The sequence below is a fragment of the Pollachius pollachius genome (assembly GCF_949987615.1).
Source record: "Pollachius pollachius genome assembly, chromosome: 15".
Classification (NCBI taxonomy): Eukaryota; Metazoa; Chordata; class Actinopteri; order Gadiformes; family Gadidae; genus Pollachius; species Pollachius pollachius.
Genome location: NC_136948.1, coordinates 5,867,849 through 5,886,606, shown reverse-complemented (window position 1 = coordinate 5,886,606; position 18,758 = coordinate 5,867,849). Strand labels below are relative to the sequence as shown.

At 47.2% G+C, this 18,758-nt stretch overlaps 2 protein-coding genes across 2 annotated transcripts; both read left to right on the top strand.

Moving 5' to 3' along the window:
* LOC307087286 (deubiquitinase DESI2-like) lies at nucleotides 1–12,963 on the top strand. Its single transcript, XM_079752806.1, has 7 exons — nucleotides 1–191; nucleotides 869–1,005; nucleotides 2,274–2,369; nucleotides 8,317–8,389; nucleotides 9,062–9,155; nucleotides 9,660–9,801; nucleotides 10,335–12,963. Exons 1-7 carry the CDS (start codon nucleotides 128–130, stop codon nucleotides 10,623–10,625), a joined length of 897 nt encoding a protein of 298 aa, XP_079608932.1. The 5' UTR covers nucleotides 1–127; the 3' UTR covers nucleotides 10,626–12,963.
* Nucleotides 12,964–13,605: 642 nt separating this feature from the next.
* On the top strand, nucleotides 13,606–18,408 carry srsf5a (serine and arginine rich splicing factor 5a). Its single transcript, XM_079752800.1, has 8 exons — nucleotides 13,606–13,708; nucleotides 13,997–14,132; nucleotides 14,241–14,311; nucleotides 14,543–14,659; nucleotides 15,110–15,179; nucleotides 16,606–16,679; nucleotides 16,804–16,911; nucleotides 17,449–18,408. The coding sequence occupies exons 2-8, from the start codon at nucleotides 14,007–14,009 to the stop codon at nucleotides 17,729–17,731; spliced, it is 849 nt and encodes a 282-aa protein (XP_079608926.1). The 5' UTR covers nucleotides 13,606–13,708; nucleotides 13,997–14,006; the 3' UTR covers nucleotides 17,732–18,408.
* Nucleotides 18,409–18,758: the final 350 nt, after the last annotated feature.

Genomic DNA, 18,758 nt, shown 5'->3' with positions numbered 1-18,758 from the left:
TCCAGCCAGAACCGAAAGCGAAGCGATCGATCAGAAGTACTGCATGAGGGGGAAAAAATAGTTTGTCCCCCCCCATCTTCAGATACACAGGAGTGTAACAAAATATTCACTGTACCCCATTTAAAACATGAATGGCTCAACGCACCTCGTCGCCAACGCGGTGGACATCCAGCTCAAGCGGGGACCTTCCGGTAAGATTGAAAACTCCTTCAATGAAATGCCACAGCTGCTAGCTACTTAGCCTCTGTAGCCTCCAGCCTCCAAACCCTCTTTTAAAAAGAACCATGCAAATGGTTGAAGAATCTGCACAGATGGGCTTTGGAGAGACAGCGGGTCGCTGCTAATGCCATGTCTATGATACATTTAAATGTGCGTTGGGCATCTCCAAAATGTCCACTTTTGGAGATGTTTGAAGGCCCTACCGGGTGACATGAAACTTTAGGTTTTGCAATGACGTTGCCAGGATTTCTCCTCAGTAGATCAGAAGAAGGCAAGCCTTCTCATGTTAACCATGTTAGTGCACATGTCCCACTGTCACGTCGTTGGCGACAGAGGCACGCACATTGCTTATGTATCCTTCCCCATGTTGCATGTGAAATTGCGTCTGTAACAATTTTAGTTATATTGTTATTTTCGTAGTGCAAGTCAGTCGTTTTAAAACGCACATCGTATCAATATTTTGTTACGTCTATACTTCTCTGCAATATTCGGTCAGCTTGAACTTTGACTAAATTAGATAAATACTTTATTATCTGGCTTTACCGAGTTGGGGGTCAAAGTCATGAAGGCCCGTAACTACCATGATTAGAATTACTTTCACTTTCTCCGATCATCGTGTGTGTGTGTGTGTGTCTGTGTGATTCCTCAGGCCTGGGGTTCAACATAGTCGGAGGAGTGGACCAGCAGTATGTGGTCAACGACAACGGCATCTATGTGTGTAAAATCAAAGAGAACGGAGCGGCAGCACTGGATGGAAGACTAGAAGAGGGAGACAAGATCCTGGCGGTGAGCGGAAACACAATCTTGTGTCGCGGTGGTGCTAATGTTAGAGTAAACAGGGCTGCTGACACGCAGGAAGCCAATGAACCGAGGTTGTTTCATTAACGATGGTAGCCACCGCCCTGGTGACTGGGCACCTAGAAAGTCCATGTATGTGCTGATGTGGAGGTCGTGGTTCACAGAGATCTGTCGTTGGTCTGTAAGAAGATTCAGCAGAATCTTGGGATGATTCGAGGCTTGACAGTGAAGATTTGATTTGGGGGTCAACCTTCCCCATGTTGTGGTTCACTTTTATAATATACCTCGTGTAATCGTGTGAACCTTTAGGCCCAAGGTTCATTACACTGTCTTCTACAGTGACCTAAGTTACTACATAATTTAGGCTGGGAGGAGGCAGGAAAGCGTGTTATCAGAAAACACCTTGGTGGTGTGCTTATGCTACAGAAGCCATAGGGATAACAAATGCAAGCTCCGTTATTATCGTACATTCATTAATTAGCAGTTAGGCTTAACCGCTACAACAGATATCCAAATGCTTTTCTAAATTCCACACCGCAGCTGAAGAAAAGTCAAGACTACCTGTGCTATATAATCACACATCACCAGAGTTAACATATCGTAACATACAGGTTAAGACTGTGGCCACAGGGTTGATGGATGGAATTCTGTTCAACTGTAACCCTATCTTGAGAGATAGGTCCAACTGGTGATAATCTTTATGTGTTTCACTGATATGAATTTGCATCTCGGTCCCTGTGGACAGCTGCCCTTTAGATACTGCCTTTGTGTTTTTATGGTTGGGTAACCTTTAAGGTATCTCCTAAAATACAATGGCACATATTATTTCAATCGACCGTGCAATAAAACCCTTTAGAAAAATAAAATACAGAATAATATAATTATTATTATTAAAAGCACTATGAAGATATCCCTGTTTTTAAATGGTTATAGGAATCAGAGTTTGCCTTACGGATGGATAAAGACTGTTAATCCAGGACACAAGACTGGACCGTAAATCATGAATAAAAAACGCATTGAAACTTTACAAAGAAAATGTGTTTTTTGCAGCCAGTTCGAGTCGCTGGTTTCAACAGGTACTATAACGCACTCTAGTGGTCCTTAAGGGTTACTGCATGAACGGAAGGAAATTAGTGCATTTGCTCGGCAAAATGCTCCGGTTCCCCCTCCCCCCCCCTTGGAGTCACATGTTTTAACAGAGTCCTCTTCATCATGTTCTAACGGAGTCGTCCTCATCGTGTTTTCTGGATCTGTAGATAAACGGGAACAGGCTGGAGAACTGTAACCACGGAGTGGCCGTGGACCTGTTCCGGAACGCCGGCGAGGACATCCTGCTGCAGGTCCAGAAGAAGGTCAGCCTCACATCAGTTCTCAATCCGGATTCGGGCTGTTTACACATGGTGCTTGAAGCGTTACATCTGGACCCTGTTCAGAGTTCACGCAGACTCTGCATAGCCTGCCCCCTTGCTCCCCCTTACCCCTACACCCCTCTTACACACTTATTGTGTGTTGTACGTCCTGGAACTTAATTTACGCACTCATTGTGAAAGCAACATTAACCGTTAGAGCGACGTACATTTTCATCATTTGCGTTGCTTTAACGGTTATTGTTGTTACTTTTTAAAAAAAGAATCGCCTAATCATTACATGTCCATAACTGTGTGTGTGTTTTTCTGTTTGTGTGTGTGTTTCTGTGTGTGTGTGTGTGTGTGTGTGTGTGTGTGTGTGTGTGTATCCCCCAGCACCCGCCCCACAGGAACGGCCCCTCCAGCCCTGATGCGGGGGGGGACTCTGCGCTGCCCGGTCTGGGCTTGCTGGTGGGGGTACTGGGCGCGGCCGCCCTGATGGCCCTCCTCTACGTGCGCTTCCAGCCGACACTCCGGAGGCCCTTTTAACCAAAGACCCCCCCGCCCACTGCCACCCCCTCTTTTATACCCCCGGCCGAGACACTTTACCCCCCCCCCTCCCCCCCCACCCCCCCAACTCTCCCTGGACCACACAGGAAACGATTAACACAGAAAACTAACGAGACGTAGAGCCATCCTTTCTTTGGGGGTGTTTGGTAGATATGAAGGTGGCCGGTGCCTGCCCCTTGTTTTGCGTATGTGTATGTATCTGTACTTATGTTTATGTTACACGCCATAATCATAGAGGTGTGATCGCCGCCGCCAAACTTAGCGCCTGACGTCGTTCTACGAAGGGGAGACGACTAATGTAGCCCATGCACTACAAGGATTCCTTCGTAATTAGCGTCGGTCAAAGGTCACCGCATAGCACCCCAACATTTGAATGCCACCCCCCTTCTGAAAGTGTGTGTGTGTGTGTGTGTGTGTGTGTGTGTGTGTGTGTGTGTGTGTGTGTGTGTGTGTGTGTGTGTGTGTGTGTGTGTGTGTGTGTGTGTGTGAGATACTAATTCACATCACTGTTCATCCACAGCGCCTTTTCACATCAGTGACCAATCACAGCCCGCATGCGGCCATGTTTCTTTCCCCCCCCCAGGTTGTGTGTTTAAAAAAAAAAAAAAAAAAAACGGGGTGTGATTTCCATGTGCATATTTGTCAAACGAAACAACAAAAGCCATATAAGCGGTGCTTCATGTATTGCGTCATGAGGGAAGAGAGTTGAATTGTTATATTTAATGGACTCTGATTGCCTCGTGTCCATTCTGTACAGGTTTGTCTGGTTGGCTCATGGGATGCGTAGAAGTGGGCACGTTCAATGGAACGCAGTCACTGATGGTGTTAATTGTTAATTGAACCCCGTCGTTGTCCGCCGACTGTTTTTCATACCGACGCTAATTGGTGGCAATGAAGAAAGTCACGTGTGGATTGGGTGAAGGAGGTCAGGTGGTTCGACCGATTGACTGCAGCTAAACACTTTATTTTTGAACCATTGCGGTTGGGAAACAAAAGTTCTCAATCTAAGAAAGAAAAACACCACCTACTCGTTGTTTTGCACTATAACCACGGTCTCAAATCATTCTGTCATTGCCTAGAAAGCCCAGCGGGTGTTTTTGATGTGGGGGTTGATTGCCATGATTGCTTTTCTTCATGATCAGTTAGTGTGAGGTGGATGTCTTGGGTTTAACATAGCTCTAGTGTGTAAATACATTTCATTTGGCCGTGCTGGAGGAGATAGTGAGTATGTAAACGTATGCCAGGATGAAAGATCAGAATCATTAAATTATGCAAATACTATGTGTTTGAGGACCAAGCACCTATTAAAATTCATGTTGAATTCTCTTAATTGTGTCTTGGCCTATCTTAACTTTGTGTGTGTGTGTGTGTGGGGGGGGGGGGGGGGAAGAATGATTGCAGTTATTTCCGATTAATTATAATTTGAGGTTAGTGTGTTACTGACTCACAGCCGATCCTCACACGCGCATCGTTTTCGACATCGGTTATTGGAGGATGTTGCCACAGAGGTGACTATGATGTAATCAAATGCTTCCCCCTTCAGTGTGCTCTCATTCGCTGAGGGATAGAGTAGCGGTGTTCGTCGCCGTGCAACACTTTGAGCGATTAAACTGATCGGAACATTTTTAAATAAAAATATAAATATTTTTAAAGAACCGCTACTCCGGTATATTCGGTCCCGTTACGCGGATATTCACCGCGGCGACTTGGAAAGAAATTGATGCCAACAGAAGCGAGTGGAGAGAGCGGCTACGGACTACCGTCCACGGGAGATGCTGGTAACTCGGCGGATGTAAACCTCCGTATTGTGTCAACATGGCTCCAGCATCCTCCGTGACTGCTGCTGCCCTCGCTGTGGCGTTTTTTGCCTGAAAAATGGCTAGTGGTCGATGGGTTCGCTCCAGCTGCCTTCCCCCCGTCGTGGACGCCCATGAGAGGAGAGTGATATCGGCCGATGTGATCTCTGTCTTCGATTTGACCGAGTCGTTTGAGGCCTACTCTGCCCTAAAGATCAAGTTTTTCCATCGCTCGCTGCTGCTGCCTCTGATCGCTTCGTCCATTCTTATTTTTTGAGGATTCTCAGTTTTCTTTCTGCGAACACCCCCCCTCGACCCCCATCGATCTGTTCTGAACAGACTCCCGGTTTCTGCCAGCGGGCGGTGGGCCGCAGTCTCCAGTCGCTCGATGCGCTCTGCTGGGATTTGATTTCAGGGCTTTTCGTTTATTTTGTGGAGCAAAATTGATTCGTTGACATATCACCGGGCATGATTTTTTTTGCATACAGTTGTGGATCTCATTTCTTCGGACATTATTCTGGGAAAACAACTTCCCTTTCGGGGGGGAAGGGGGCTGCTTGCCTCCACTGACCGAGAGAGGGCTGCCGTAGAGCGGTCTCTGATGTCCGCTCTGTCCGCTAGACTTGTTGTTTAGTGCGGGGCCACCAAGGTGCTGAAACTACTACGACACGTAGGCTACAGGACCCTCGCCTTATCCTCTCAGGTTTAAACCATGGCAAATGAACCTGTGATCCTTAATGTGTATGACATGGTAAGCAACGGTCCTCCTCCGCTTTAATGAATACAATGCATGAAGGGTAGTCGGCTACTCTGTGGGTTTAGAAAGTGTGCCAAACACGGTTGCATGCCAAGCGTAGCTATTCCAAGTGTCTTGACATTGTACTACGGTGTACACAGTACACCATCACTTAACCCGCCACAACACACTTCAACCAAATCGACGCCTCGGCGCCCTGTCCATCATATCTGATCCGAGATCAGATACACTACAGAGAATGATACACCGCTGGCCCCCAGTGGGACATAACGTCCTGACGGGGTAATCTGCAGCCATGACAGGGCTATCTTAATCCCCTGTCTATAATTTATATTTAATCGCCTGCCTGTAGGCTTACATTTTTAATACATCTTCTAAGATAGTTCCCCTGACCGGCGAGGTGAATGCATAGGGCCTCCTCTTCACAAAATTTCATCATTATTAATGTTGTATACGCGTCACAACAGTGTGTAAAGTTGTCTTCGACGCAGGCGCATTGGGAGTGAACAGTAGTCGTTTTTTCAATTTCAAATGATTCTCGTCTGCCACAAAAGCTGGCCGTTCTCAAGTGTGTGATCTGAGTCCCACACGATCTCGCGTGATCACCCCCACGGACGCAACACAGACAAGGCCCGTCGTTCAGGCGCCCACTACATGCTCCGCACATGTGAATAATGTACTACCAAGTCGACTTAGCCGCATTATTTACCACTATTTCTCGAATGTTGCATTTTAAGAAACTTACATTTGATCCCAAAAGCACAAATTTTGAAAGAATTTGGTAGTTGGTGCATGCCTATATCGATGTGTACACGCTTCAGTGATGGTCTGAGACTATGGTTAAATATTACTATGACTGCGTGCTGGAATGAATACTGACTAACTGACTAACTGTATCACACACACACACACACACACACACACACACACACACACACACACACACACACACACACACCCAACCATACTTCATGCAGATAGTGTCACACACACACACACACACACACACAGTCACACACACACTGATATCTTCAAGTAGCCTCCGAGATGAGGACCTAGTGGAGGCCCCAGTAGACAGCTGAGGGGGTCGGGTTCCAGTGTGTCTCCGCAGGGAGTCCTGGCAGAGGCGCACTGCCGCTTTCGGGCTTCGTAGACAAAACGACACAGGAGGTGGACCAGATCTGCCTCTCAGCGTTTTATCAGAGAGGGCAGACGAGCTGCAGGGGCAGGGTAGTTTGGTGGGGAGGTTGATCAACCCCAAGGCCAAAAGGGAACGGGTTTGATCCCCGACGTCCGCAGTCGAACAGTCGGCATTACATTTACATTCCGGGCATTTAGCAGACGCTTCGACTTACATAAGTGCATTTGTCAGAAGAAAGAGAAACAACGATATGTCGCCGTCGGTACAGTAAGGATGTTCATAGAACCAAGTGCCAAGCAAAGGCATCCTTGAGCAAGGCATCCCGACCCGCCGTACCTCCCCCTTGATGACCTGCGTCTGAATCCACCGTCAGAGACCAGGGAGGAAGGCCCCGGCGAGGGGCGCCGACACTAACCGGCGCTACAGCGCAGACAGACAGGTCTGGGCGGCCTCGCCTCTGAAATCATGCCATCGCTCCAGTGACGCTCTGGCATCTCTGCCCGGCCGCTGGAATGTCGCGTGGGTGTGCTGGTCACATGGTCACACTCGGGGGGGCAGGGGGGGGTCAAATACCAGCCGGAGCAGACGCTTGAGATGTGACAGGAGGGAGAGCGACGGGTGATGTCCACAGCAGAGTGCTGAGCTGGGAGCTGCTGGGGGGAGGAAGAGGAAGACGGCGGGTTTCAGGGGAGAGTTTCGTTGTCATGTTCGAGACCCCAGACTTCTTGTTTTGTACCCTGAAGACGTTGGTGGGTCAGGGGGCAGAACAGGGGCCAGTTCCTCTGTCAGAAGACGCATGAAACACGACACTAGACGCAGCACAATGCACAATGCTCTCTAGGGGACTGCAGCCGTCAGCCCCCTGTCCGCTGCACTCAGCCGCTCCCTGCCCCCCGCTGGGCAGCAGCAACTCTAAAGGGGTGACGGCATTTGTCGGGATAATTGTGAGGCCGTAATCTTGTACTGTGATTAATTATTGACGGCTGGCCGTGCATGGATAGCTTTTAACGTCGGTCCTTTAACGCAGGCTTGAGGGGTATTGGACCCGGGGTCAGACGGGTTAGCAGGTGGAAGCTACTGTCAGGAAGTAACACTCTGTGGTTCATTGAGGGACTTCCTGTTTCCTGTTTATCTGTAAGCATCTGCAGTTAGAGTTGTCGAGTGCAGAAAAGACCAAAAGAGGATTCGATGCTTCCGGCTGCATGAAAGTATTCAAGATGAAGTGTGTGTCTACTGCTCTGTTCGGAGGACACACGCCTACACAGACACGCGCACACACACACACACACACACACACACACACACACACACACACACACACACACACACACACACACACACACACACACAAGTATACTAGTGTGGTATAGACTAAATTAATTAATGAATAAACCTGCAGCCATCCTGCACCCATATGCGGTTGCCAGGGAAACATTGCAGTGCAGCTCCTAAGTTCCCAGCTCCAACGATTGATGACTGATGATGTTTTGATTGTTATCCTCGCTTTGGATAAAAGCGTCTGCTAAGCTAAATCAATGAATGAAAATCAATGATGTATGCTGCCTGTGCATTAGCACACTCTCTTTGATACCGAAAATACATTGCGGTGAATTACTTCCCTGTTACAAACCTATCTATACTGTGTGTTGACCTCTCGTTTTTCTGTCTGTCCTTTCTCTTTTGCCTTAGTACTGGATCAACGAGTATACCTCTAACCTGGGCATTGGGGTCTTCCACTCCGGCATCGAGATCTACGGCCGAGGTAAGGACCGCGGCAGCGGACATGTTGGGGCTAGAGCCGTGGTTTGACAGACATGATGTCATCCAATGATGGAGTCATCATTGAGTCATCACAGTGTGTTATTGTGCGTGATTATTTAGGACTGGTACAGCCAATGTAACAGCCATTGTGTTTCTCAGAGCCTGACTAGATCAGAGAACATTTCTTAATAACTTGAATGTAATTTTCTTCATGCAAATTCCTTCCCACATACAGTTTGTGCAATCAATCATCAGTATGAAATGTAAATAACATGTATTATTTGCATATCTCATGGATGATGGCTTAAAGGGCCTCTGTTTTATCACCAAGGGCGAGGCTGATTTCAAAGTGTATCCACTGGGGACATCACAAGTGGGAGGGTCCACCCAGACAGACAAATCATTTTAGTAGCTTACCCAGTGGACTTTAACCAACTGGTCTGCCTGGGAGTCTATCCATCACATAGTGTTGTACACAACCCCACTCGCTGCTGTCACCAGCGGACAGATTTTGAAATTGGCTTCTTATGACTCACCGCCCATGACACCTGGGCGTGAAACAGAGTCCCTCGTCGGGTCCATGTCCAACCGTCAACCCTGGGGTCTGCCGAGACCGCCGTCCTCCGCAGCACTGACCCCCCCGTGTCTCCGGCCTTCTGCTTCCCAAACGTAGAGTTCGCGTACGGCGGGCATCCGTACCCGTTCAGCGGTATCTTCGAGATAAATCCCGGGAACGCCAGCGAGCTGGGAGAGACCTTCAAGTTCAAGTGAGTCCACCCCCCCCCCCCCCCCCCCCCACCCTACACCCACTGGTCTACAAACAGTCACCCTCAGGGCGCAGGGTGTAGTGGCTAATCCCTCCGCTGAAAGGTTGTGGGTTCAATCCCCAATGTCCTCAAAGCCTACCTGTAGCCGTCGTGGAGCAAGGTCCCCTTACCTGCCTGCTTCTTAACGACATGTGTTGCACAACCTTGTGTATTTAATGTAAGAAGATGTCTCTGATAGTAGTAATGGTACAGAGGGATATTACCAGATGGTGTTTATTACACCACCGTTCAAAACACCAACCCTCAAACACTGATGGTGGGGTCGACGATGCCCATCCGGTCCCTTGTTTTGTCGGGAGCCGTTGTTCGAGGACTCCTTGAGCGACACACTTCAGCTCAGAGGAACCGGGGGTCCGACCTAAGGACCGAGCCTCTGAGCGGTCCACTGCTCCGGTTGGTGGTTGGTCGTCAATCATTAAAGGACGTCATGCGTTTTGCAAACAGGGAGGCCATAGCGCTCGGCACGACGGACTTCGCCGAGGAAGACATGGACAAGATCATGGAAGAACTGGGGAAGGAGTTCAAGGGGAACGCCTACCACCTCATGCACAAGAACTGCAACCACTTCTCCTCCTCCCTCTCCGAGGTCAGTCCTGGCCCGGCCTTTCTCTTCTGCTTTTCTGTCTGTGGAAGTTTAGGTATCACTAGATACCTAAACCAGATCAGTAGACCAGATCGGTAACAATGTTCATGAAGTAACCATAGCTTCGAAATTCCCATGCATAAATAGATCAATCAGGTAAACTTTATTTTGTGCAAAACTGCATGCATCTGCAAAACAAGAGAAGCTACACGACTAGAACCATGATAAGAAAATTAGCAACATTTAAAAATGATGATTACATTCGACTTGATTTGAAGAAAGCTAAACTAAAATTGTGCCTTAAAATGTCTTCCCATTGTACTGTCCTCAACCCTGAAGACTCCCTGAAGACTTTAACCCCTTGAGGTTCTACTTCCTGTCTGTGTGTCTCCTGTTCTTTAACCCACTGAGGTTCTACTTCCTGTCTGTGTGTCTCCTGTTCTTTAACCCACTGAGGTTCTACTTCCTGTCTGTGTGTCTCCTGTTCTTTAACCCACTGAGGTTCTACTTCCTGTCTGTGTCTCCTGTCCCTCCAGCTGCTGTGCGGGCGCGAGGTTCCCCGCTGGGTGAACCGGCTGGCCTACTTCAGCTCCTGCATCCCCTTCCTCCAGAGCTGCCTGCCCAAAGAGTGGCTGACCCCGGCTGCGCTGCAGAGCCACATCAGCATGGGCCTGCACAAGGACGGCCACGGCGACCCCAGTGACGACGACCGCTCCTCGCCGTCATCGCCCACGGGCGCCGGCGGCAGCGGCACCGCCTCGGGCTCGGGCTCCGGTTCCGGCTCCGGCTCCGGCTCCTCCCACAGCTGCCGCCACACGCGCGTCTGAGGGCGGGTCCTGCCCGGCCCGTCTACTCCGGCTCCTTCTCCATTCACCCCTCCTCGTCCCCTGCAGACCCCGGCGACCTCTGACCTCCTGAACAGGACAGCCTCGCGGTCGCTGTACAACCCCGAACCAACCAACCACCTGACCTCACTCTGCTCCGCCTCCGGGTGCGGAAAGAGGCGGGGACAAAACAGAAGGAAGACCTCTTCTTGGACCTCGTCAGCGGATCAACACCCCCCCCCCCGAGGCGGCCGGACCGCCGCGCTGCGAGATTGACAGACGGACGGACAGACGGCCAGCGTGGACCCCCGCGGTGTGCTGAGAAGGTGCTGAACAGGCTCCTCCTCCTCCTCTGGTCGGAGGGTTTCTTAGTAGTTGTGTTTAGTATTTTTCCATGAACCTCTACACCCGTGTCAGCCTTTTACCCACCACCCCTCCCACCCGCTCTGGCTAGCTGAGACGACACAGGCTACCAGGAACTCCTAACCTGCTGGCAGTCGGGCAATACTTGTTGGATAACCTCTACGTGGCCTTGTATTCATACTACTCACCCATGCTCTCCCCCCCCCTCATCTTGAAGAGGTTTCCGATGGACCGCTGTTGTTTTTACAATCTGAAATAGTAACATATAGAGTTATCAAACGTCCCGGCTAGACAATGCTTCAACCCAAAACCCTCTTGACGGTGGATTTAGGTAAAGGTCATTAGTGAGCAGGTAGGGGTTAGGGCGTCTTGCTCAAGGATGGCTACAGACTTGGGAATCGATCCCAGTACATGTCAACTTGGAGTCTAAAACCCGACCTTCCAGTGACCACTTAAATAAGATGAATTGATACAACAATGAGGGCCTAGCTAATCATATGTACAATTAATGGTTATTTCCATGTAATTATCCCCACTGACTCACATGTCCATATTTCCAGACCAACAATACGTTTGACAGTAAAAAACTTCAATGGAAGTAGCTTTATGGCAACCAGATGCAATGGAGAATCATGAGAAATGTAGTCTTTATTCCTGAACATGCTCCTCTCTCTTCTTTAGCCTTTAACATGCCCATCAGCATCTTAGGGGCCGCAGATATGAATGGAAACAGAGGTTTGTGGTCGTGACATATTTATAATGTAGATGGGTAATGTAAACTTTGAGCCATTTCTAAACCTTTACAAACACTGTTTGATTTATTCTGGTTCCTCTATCTGTCATTGGGGAATTGGAAAAGTTCAGTACAGTCATGTTGATGAGGTTTTAGGACAGGAGATTTTTATTTTGAAGCAAATCAATGTAAAACGAAGCAGCTCTATAGACAATAAACAAGAACCTGACTTTCTCAAAAAGTAGTGGATGCTCTTAACTTTTATAATGAAGGGAACTTTATATTACAACAACAAAAACAACAACTGTGTTAATAACTTCCTCCGTTTGAAATGTACTTCTGACCTGTACTACTGCAATGTTCTTCTACACCAAGTGTCTGGGTGGAGCTCAGCCTAATCACATTGGTTCTCCACCCAAAACTCCACTATCATGGCTTTATATTTGTTGACAAAAGGCATACTTACCTGCTATATACAGGTAACATTATACAAGGATAATTTGATTCCACATGAATTATTCTGCCTATTATATTTCTGTGTATATTATTTACTTAGAACCAAGAACAGTGGCCCTTTAAAGAAATGAAACCTTTAATTATTGTAATTCTTAATATATCGATTCAATATTGATTACTTAATTCATATTAAACAATATGGTGCTGAACTTTAACCCTCTTGGTCTGCGGTCTGCGGCTGTATTTGTCCCAATGAGATGGAAATAGAAAATTAATTAATCATTGTTTTTCAGTACAGACAACTGTTTTTGTTGTTTTGTGTTGCTGATTCAATGCAGGCTGTCAATACAGCATTTTTAAATCTCCAAGCATGTGTCTCATTGAATTGCCATGTGTTTACGTTGTTAAATCTGAAACATTAATCCATTCATGGGCTATCCTTAGTCTAGCGACCTCTCTCAGGAAGGTATGTGGCCATTCAAACAAACTTAACAAGTGTATAACAAGTCTTAGGTCTAGTTTATGGATGTATGTGTCAACCATCTATTTTAATGTATTTATTTTTTCATCACCGGTCAAGTCCTGTTACATTTCATCATGTGTCTAGCGTTTTATAATGGTTTTCTTTGATGGTTTTTAATATTATGATTGAATACACTTTGGATTGATTGCAGTATTCCATGCTCAAAACATTTGGACCGACTGACAGCCAGAAAAACATTTTGATCTCCATTGTATTGTGACATCCGTAACCCTGTATGTTCCTTTCCTAATGCAAGAAAGTTTCAAACGGTATGCTGTATTAGAATAAATTCAGACAAATCGAATAACAATGAAACTTTCTGTATATCCTAATCGAGACAAGATATGTATTTTTTAAACCGTTGTCTACTTATTGGGCATTATTAACTTTTTAGATTCAATCAATTATTTTTGTATCCTGTTAAAATATGTTTTATAGGCCAATAGTGGCCTACATATATCATACTGTATAAATCTACACAATAGGGCTATATTACCCTTCCCAAAGAGTAATAAATTACATGCATTATCTGATTTTTTCACGTAACACAACAAACGTAAGGATTTACCCCCAAAAACATAGTCCTTAATAATGGCAACAACAGGGCACAATGTAAATTCGCTTTCAATGTAAATTCGGTTCCTAATGAGTACAGCTGGGTTGCCATGACCACGATATGACGTGTCGATTTTTTAGGATTACTACTGAAGCAACTTATTAACGCACTTTGGGTCATTTTCGTGAAATGTAGCCTTAATATATATTAATTTAGTGACATAAATACTACCTTAGAATATCTCAAAGGTGTTTAATTATATCGTACCGTTTAGTCTGGAGAAAATGTAGGTGCGAAGAAACAGCGGATGTGACCCAACCTGGCAACCCTTCCTCTTCCTCTACTGCTGTTTCGTACTTCGCACCGTCTCGCCATTTTGATCCAACCACCAAACCCTGAAGTTGTACCGCACTCTCAGATTTAACTCGCTGCAGAGAACACCAGACGAAACTTATGTGAGTATATGTTTGTGATTGTATACGTGGATAGCAACATGGATTAAAATGATTTGGGTGAATGTTTTAAATAGATGGCTAAAACGATGCTGACTCGACGCTAGCTAAATGCTACTAGCTAACCTAGCTAAAGCTACCTCTCCTCGTTTGCATTTCTTCCTAAAGTAATACTAGCCGGGTTTCAGTTGAGTGCAAATTAAAAATAACGTCGGCTCTGAAATTAACCTTCGGCCGGCTGATTTATATGGGGGTTGAACCAGTACTGAAGCGGCGTGTTCTCTCCCCCAGTCAGTGCAACATGAGCGGGTGTCGTGTGTTCATCGGCCGCCTCAGCCCGCATGCCCGGGAGAGAGACGTGGAGAAGTTCTTCAAGGGCTACGGACGGATCCGGGAGATCAACCTGAAAAATGGATTCGGATTTGTGGTAAGTTTTTTTTGTTTGTTTGTTTTAAGATGATACGTTTTTATTTTGATCACGTCGTATCGATGGACCTTTTATAAATGGATCGAACTAATCCCAATGTTTCAACAGGAGTTTGACGACCACAGAGATGCCGACGATGCGGTTTACGAGTTGAACGGAAAGGAATTGTGCAGTGAAAGGTATTTATAGAACTCACAAATCGATATTTTTTATTAGTAAGTACTACAAGTAAAGATTATATACAATTATTATTTCTATATTGCGCCCCCTTGTGGCCAACGTTATTCTAACAACTAGTTAATAAAATTCGCCTGCATCGACACTTAACAGGCACGCGTGGATGCTCCTAATGGTTAACACTCGGTAGAAGTCCACCAATGTCTAACTTATTTCCCCTTTCACTTCTTCAGGGTCACAATTGAGCTGGCTCGTTCCAGGAAAGGAAGGGGTGACGGTGCAGGCCCAGGGTCCAGCCGCTTCTCCCCACGGTTCAGCCAACAGCGTCAGTCCCGCAGCAGTGGATCCAGGTAGGCATCTTTGTTTCCCCTCTTGGTGGACTCTCCTTCTGTTTCTTGGTAACCCCCACAGAACCAGTATTACGGGTTAATCCATGGTTCCCCTCCCCCTTCTCTTCCTTGTGAGGTTAAGGTTACCTGTAGTCTACCTCGCGAGATCTTGAGATACTGATTCCTTACTTTTGTTAGGGTTAAGCGTGTTAAATATATTACGACTTTGGTCCGATAGTGCAAGCAAACTAGGGCTCAGCTTAACACTGCAATAATTCGGCACACATTTTAGGCAGCCTAAATGGCTACATGACATGGTGGTACTAGCAGTGCTAATGACTAAATTGTAAACCGTATACAATCTAGTTCTATTTAGTTCAGGTGTCCCACTGTATGGGGTCTAGGCCTGCTCCTTACCAACCGGCCGGTTGACCACTGCCTCAAGCTCATCTCTAATTGTTCTTTTGTCAGGTATGGCCCCCCTGTGCGCACAGACCACAGGCTCATAGTGGAGAACCTCTCGTCTCGTATCAGCTGGCAGGTGAGGATTTCAATCTGTTTGTTCCCATGTATAATAACTGCCATCTGTCTAACCCTGTACTTTCCGAATGCAATGAACAGCCTTTTGTTAACCTGTTAAATCACGCCATTGTTACAATGTAGTAGACTCAGTATAATTGCTATACGTTCAAATTTAGCTTCAGTGTTCTCTAATTTGACCATGGTTTCTTTCACAGAAGGCACCGTTAATACGGCTGCTCTTTTTTTTTTAGCCGCTGTTCTCATATGGTTTGTCTGTTCGGAGCTGCATGATGCACACCCTCGCGTTTGAGAGGCTGCAGTGCATAGCGCCCTCTCCTGGCTGTTTTTCTGAATAGTGTCCATTTGGTGCCTCTCCTTACACGCAGTTGCTGCTGGTCTAAGTCTTGGCGGGGCCCCCTAGCGGGTGAAAGTGGTCTAGCGCAGGATACGGTAGCTTAAGGAGGTCTGGCGGTTCTGTGGTCTGGCTTCCCCCACGACTGCTGTAACCCCTTCATCCCGTTTGGGTCTTTTTCTGTTGCTGATGGAGCTTGGTCGGGGGTGTGGAGTGGGGCGTGCACCCCCCTCCTCCGTCCTCCTTGCTCTCTGGTGGGTCCTTGCTTGTGGAGGCTGGATTCCCAGGTGAAGGCCGTGGTCGTTTCTCAAGGGCTTAACACTGCATTGGTTCCCCATTGGTTTTCTATGTGGACTCGTGGCTCTAGGCTTTAATCTACCCCTGGGTATGGAACGGTAAGTAGCAATAAAACTCATGTGATTGGGGTATTTTCTTTTTTTTAAGGGGTTGGGCTGTTAAAACTAGATGGGTGGGGGAGCTACATATGAAGGGCTGTAGATGGAGGGACGGTAGTTAACAGTAGTTAATTAATTACACTGTACTTTGCGGGAACCCCATATTGATTAGCCACAGATAGATTTGTAATTGAGAAATAGACTTGAAAAGATTGTCCACTCAGCCATAGTGTGTTTATATATCTAAATATATATTCAATGCCCTGTGAATACCTTTTTTTTTTTCTTTTTTTTTACACTTTCCTTTTATGTTGGCCCATATAGACCTACATTAAGTGTACACATTGAAACTTCATAAGAATAGAAACTAGTATAGATGAACTCCACTGGTACCTAGACAAGAGTGTTGGGTCTATGGCAGGACACTCCCCTTTTATCTGACCCATCACCTTGAAGCAGAAGGACCCAATTACTGGGACTTAGTTTTTTTCCCATCAACGTACCAATGGCTGATGGAAACTCTCAGTACAAACACAGCACTCCACCTATTGCCCTGACACGTACAGGTGTAAACGCTGTTAACTGTTGCCTGCCCTGTTTTTTTTTCTTACCAGGTTTGAAAAGGATTTCAATGACACTAGGCGGTCACTGTGTCGGCCCTTCGTTAAACGTCTGTCTGCCCCTTTTTGCGCCAACAGGACCTGAAAGACCTGATGAGGAAAGTAGGTGAAGTCACCTTTGTGGATGCACACAGAACCAACAAAAATGAAGGGTAGGTTGTGGCCCTTCAGGAGAGACCTGCTCCTTTCCCACCTTACGGTCGCATGCGTTCTGCCAAGAGGAAGGTGTGTTGTGTCCGTTCTAACACTGGGTTGCTCTCGCTTTGATACCCACAGGGTGGTTGAGTTTGCATCTCGCAGCGACCTGAAGAATGCCATCTCCAAGCTGGATGGCACAGATTTGAACGGACGAAAGCTGAAGATCTTCGAGGATCGGAGAAGGAGGTGAGAATTCTGACCGGGCTACACAAAATAGACCTCTGTGTGGATTTATCGCGTGCCGATTTAATTAAGTTGACAAAAGTCGGAGTCAAGTATTCTTAAATATAGTAATGCACTAGAAAATAATAGAATACAGTAGAGGTATACCATAATCTCATCTACATTTCTGAATAGGTGTGTGGGGGATTGTTTCAAGTTACATTTTATTTGTAAAGCACTTAATCAAAGCTACAGTCTCAAAGGGGTTAACAGGCCGTATATTTACGACACCCCCCTGACCCTAGCCCCCCAGAGGGCGAGAAGAAACTTCCTTAATTAGCAAGGAAGGAATTCAGAGTGGGGATCCCTCCTTCCAGGGATGATCAGGAGTGCAATGGGTGCCATAATACACATCCGACAGGCAAAACATTTTTGTGTCTTCCAACGCTGAGCCTACGCACGCTCATTGTGTGGGTGTTGTTGGTGTTGCCCCTGGGGTTGTTGGGGTCTTGATGTGTTCACAGAGGGGTAACCTTAATGCCCTCCTTCCTGTCTCCACAGCCAAAGCAAGAGCCGCTCCCGGAGCTACTCCCGCTCCAAGAGCCGCTCCGTGAGCCGCCGTCGCTCCCGCTCCCGCAGCCGTTCCCCCCGCTCGCCCAGCCGCACCCCGGAGCGCAAGTCCTCCCGCAAGCCGGCGGCCCGCTCCCTCTCCCACTCGCCCTCTCGCTCCAAGTCCCGCTCCAAGTCCCGCTCCAAGTCCCGCTCTCGCTCCCCACGGCCCGCCCAGACCAAGCAGGCGTCCCGTTCCCGCTCGCGCTCAGTGTCGGCCGGCAGCCGCCACTGATGGCGGTCCCTGCTCCACCCCCACCGCCACAGCGTAACGGACTGATGCACGGACACCACCACCACCCCACCCCAGTTAGGGTGGCCGCCATCGTCTCTTAGCGACGGAGGCGGCCGGCCCTCCTTTGATCCGGTCGCTGACCGGCCGGCGGGGCGGGGCCTCTGCAAGGAAGCAGTCGTTTTGCTCTAATTGCTCTTGAACATTGTTCTGCGGTAACGTCGTTATGTTGCTTCTTTTTTTTTTTTTTTCATGATTTGTTTTCCTTTTTTCTCTTTAAAATCCCTCCAGTGTGTCGGGGGCTCTGAGTGGCGCGTCGTTTCGTCTGGTTTAGCGTAGGCCTTTTTGTTTGGTTCTGGACAAACACTTGAGTTCAATGTTGTTTTTTAGGCTGAGCGCGTCGATCTCTCCGGAGGCAGCGAGTGAAGGGAGTCTCCCCCAGCAGTAGTGTTGTGATGTGGTCACATGCTGTGACTCCGTCGGCGCTGAATCACCGGAGAACTTATTTTTCTCTTTTTACATTCACTGCCCTGTTTATGTGAAGTACTGCATGCTCCATTAACTTAAATTCAGTTTGCGGTCTGTCGGTGTGAACTGGCCGTGGTGTAGGCGTCCTTTGGCTTTTCAATTCTTCTGTGTCAGTCTCAATATTTTTACAGTAAAAACCTGGTTTTAATGTCTGTCACGTAGTCAGTTTTTTGTGTCGGTGCAAATTGCTCTCTGGACTGCTCACATTAAAGAGGCCTGTTTTGTTAGCGGGCTCCAAAAGATGAAGGTTGTCATTGCGTCTGGACTTTGGAATGATCTTGACGTGGAGCAGGGGAAAACCGACACTTCAAACCATCTCCAATGGACCTCTTGACTATACCTCATTTCAACAGTAGTGATAACTTGACATGCAAATCTAATAACATTTATAAAGGTGAAAAAGAAATGTAAATATTTTGAGTTTTATTAACACTTCAATAAAATTTGGTCCAATTTTAAACTGGCTTGCTTTTTTTCACCCTCAAATGTATAGATGAAGGTT

Bases quoted from the DNA above. Each gene is read 5' to 3' on its own strand.
- LOC307087286 (XM_079752806.1), top strand. From the start codon at position 128: ATGAATGGCTCAACGCACCTCGTCGCCAACGCGGTGGACATCCAGCTC. The intron at 1,006-2,273 runs GTGAGCGGAAAC...CTGGATCTGTAG, and splicing joins AGGGAGACAAGATCCTGGCG to ATAAACGGGAACAGGCTGGA. The intron at 9,802-10,334 runs GTCAGTCCTGGC...CTGTCCCTCCAG, and splicing joins TCTCCTCCTCCCTCTCCGAG to CTGCTGTGCGGGCGCGAGGT.
- srsf5a (XM_079752800.1), top strand. From the start codon at position 14,007: ATGAGCGGGTGTCGTGTGTTCATCGGCCGCCTCAGCCCGCATGCCCGG. The intron at 16,680-16,803 runs GTAGGTTGTGGC...TGATACCCACAG, and splicing joins AGAACCAACAAAAATGAAGG to GGTGGTTGAGTTTGCATCTC. The intron at 16,912-17,448 runs GTGAGAATTCTG...CTGTCTCCACAG, and splicing joins TTCGAGGATCGGAGAAGGAG to CCAAAGCAAGAGCCGCTCCC.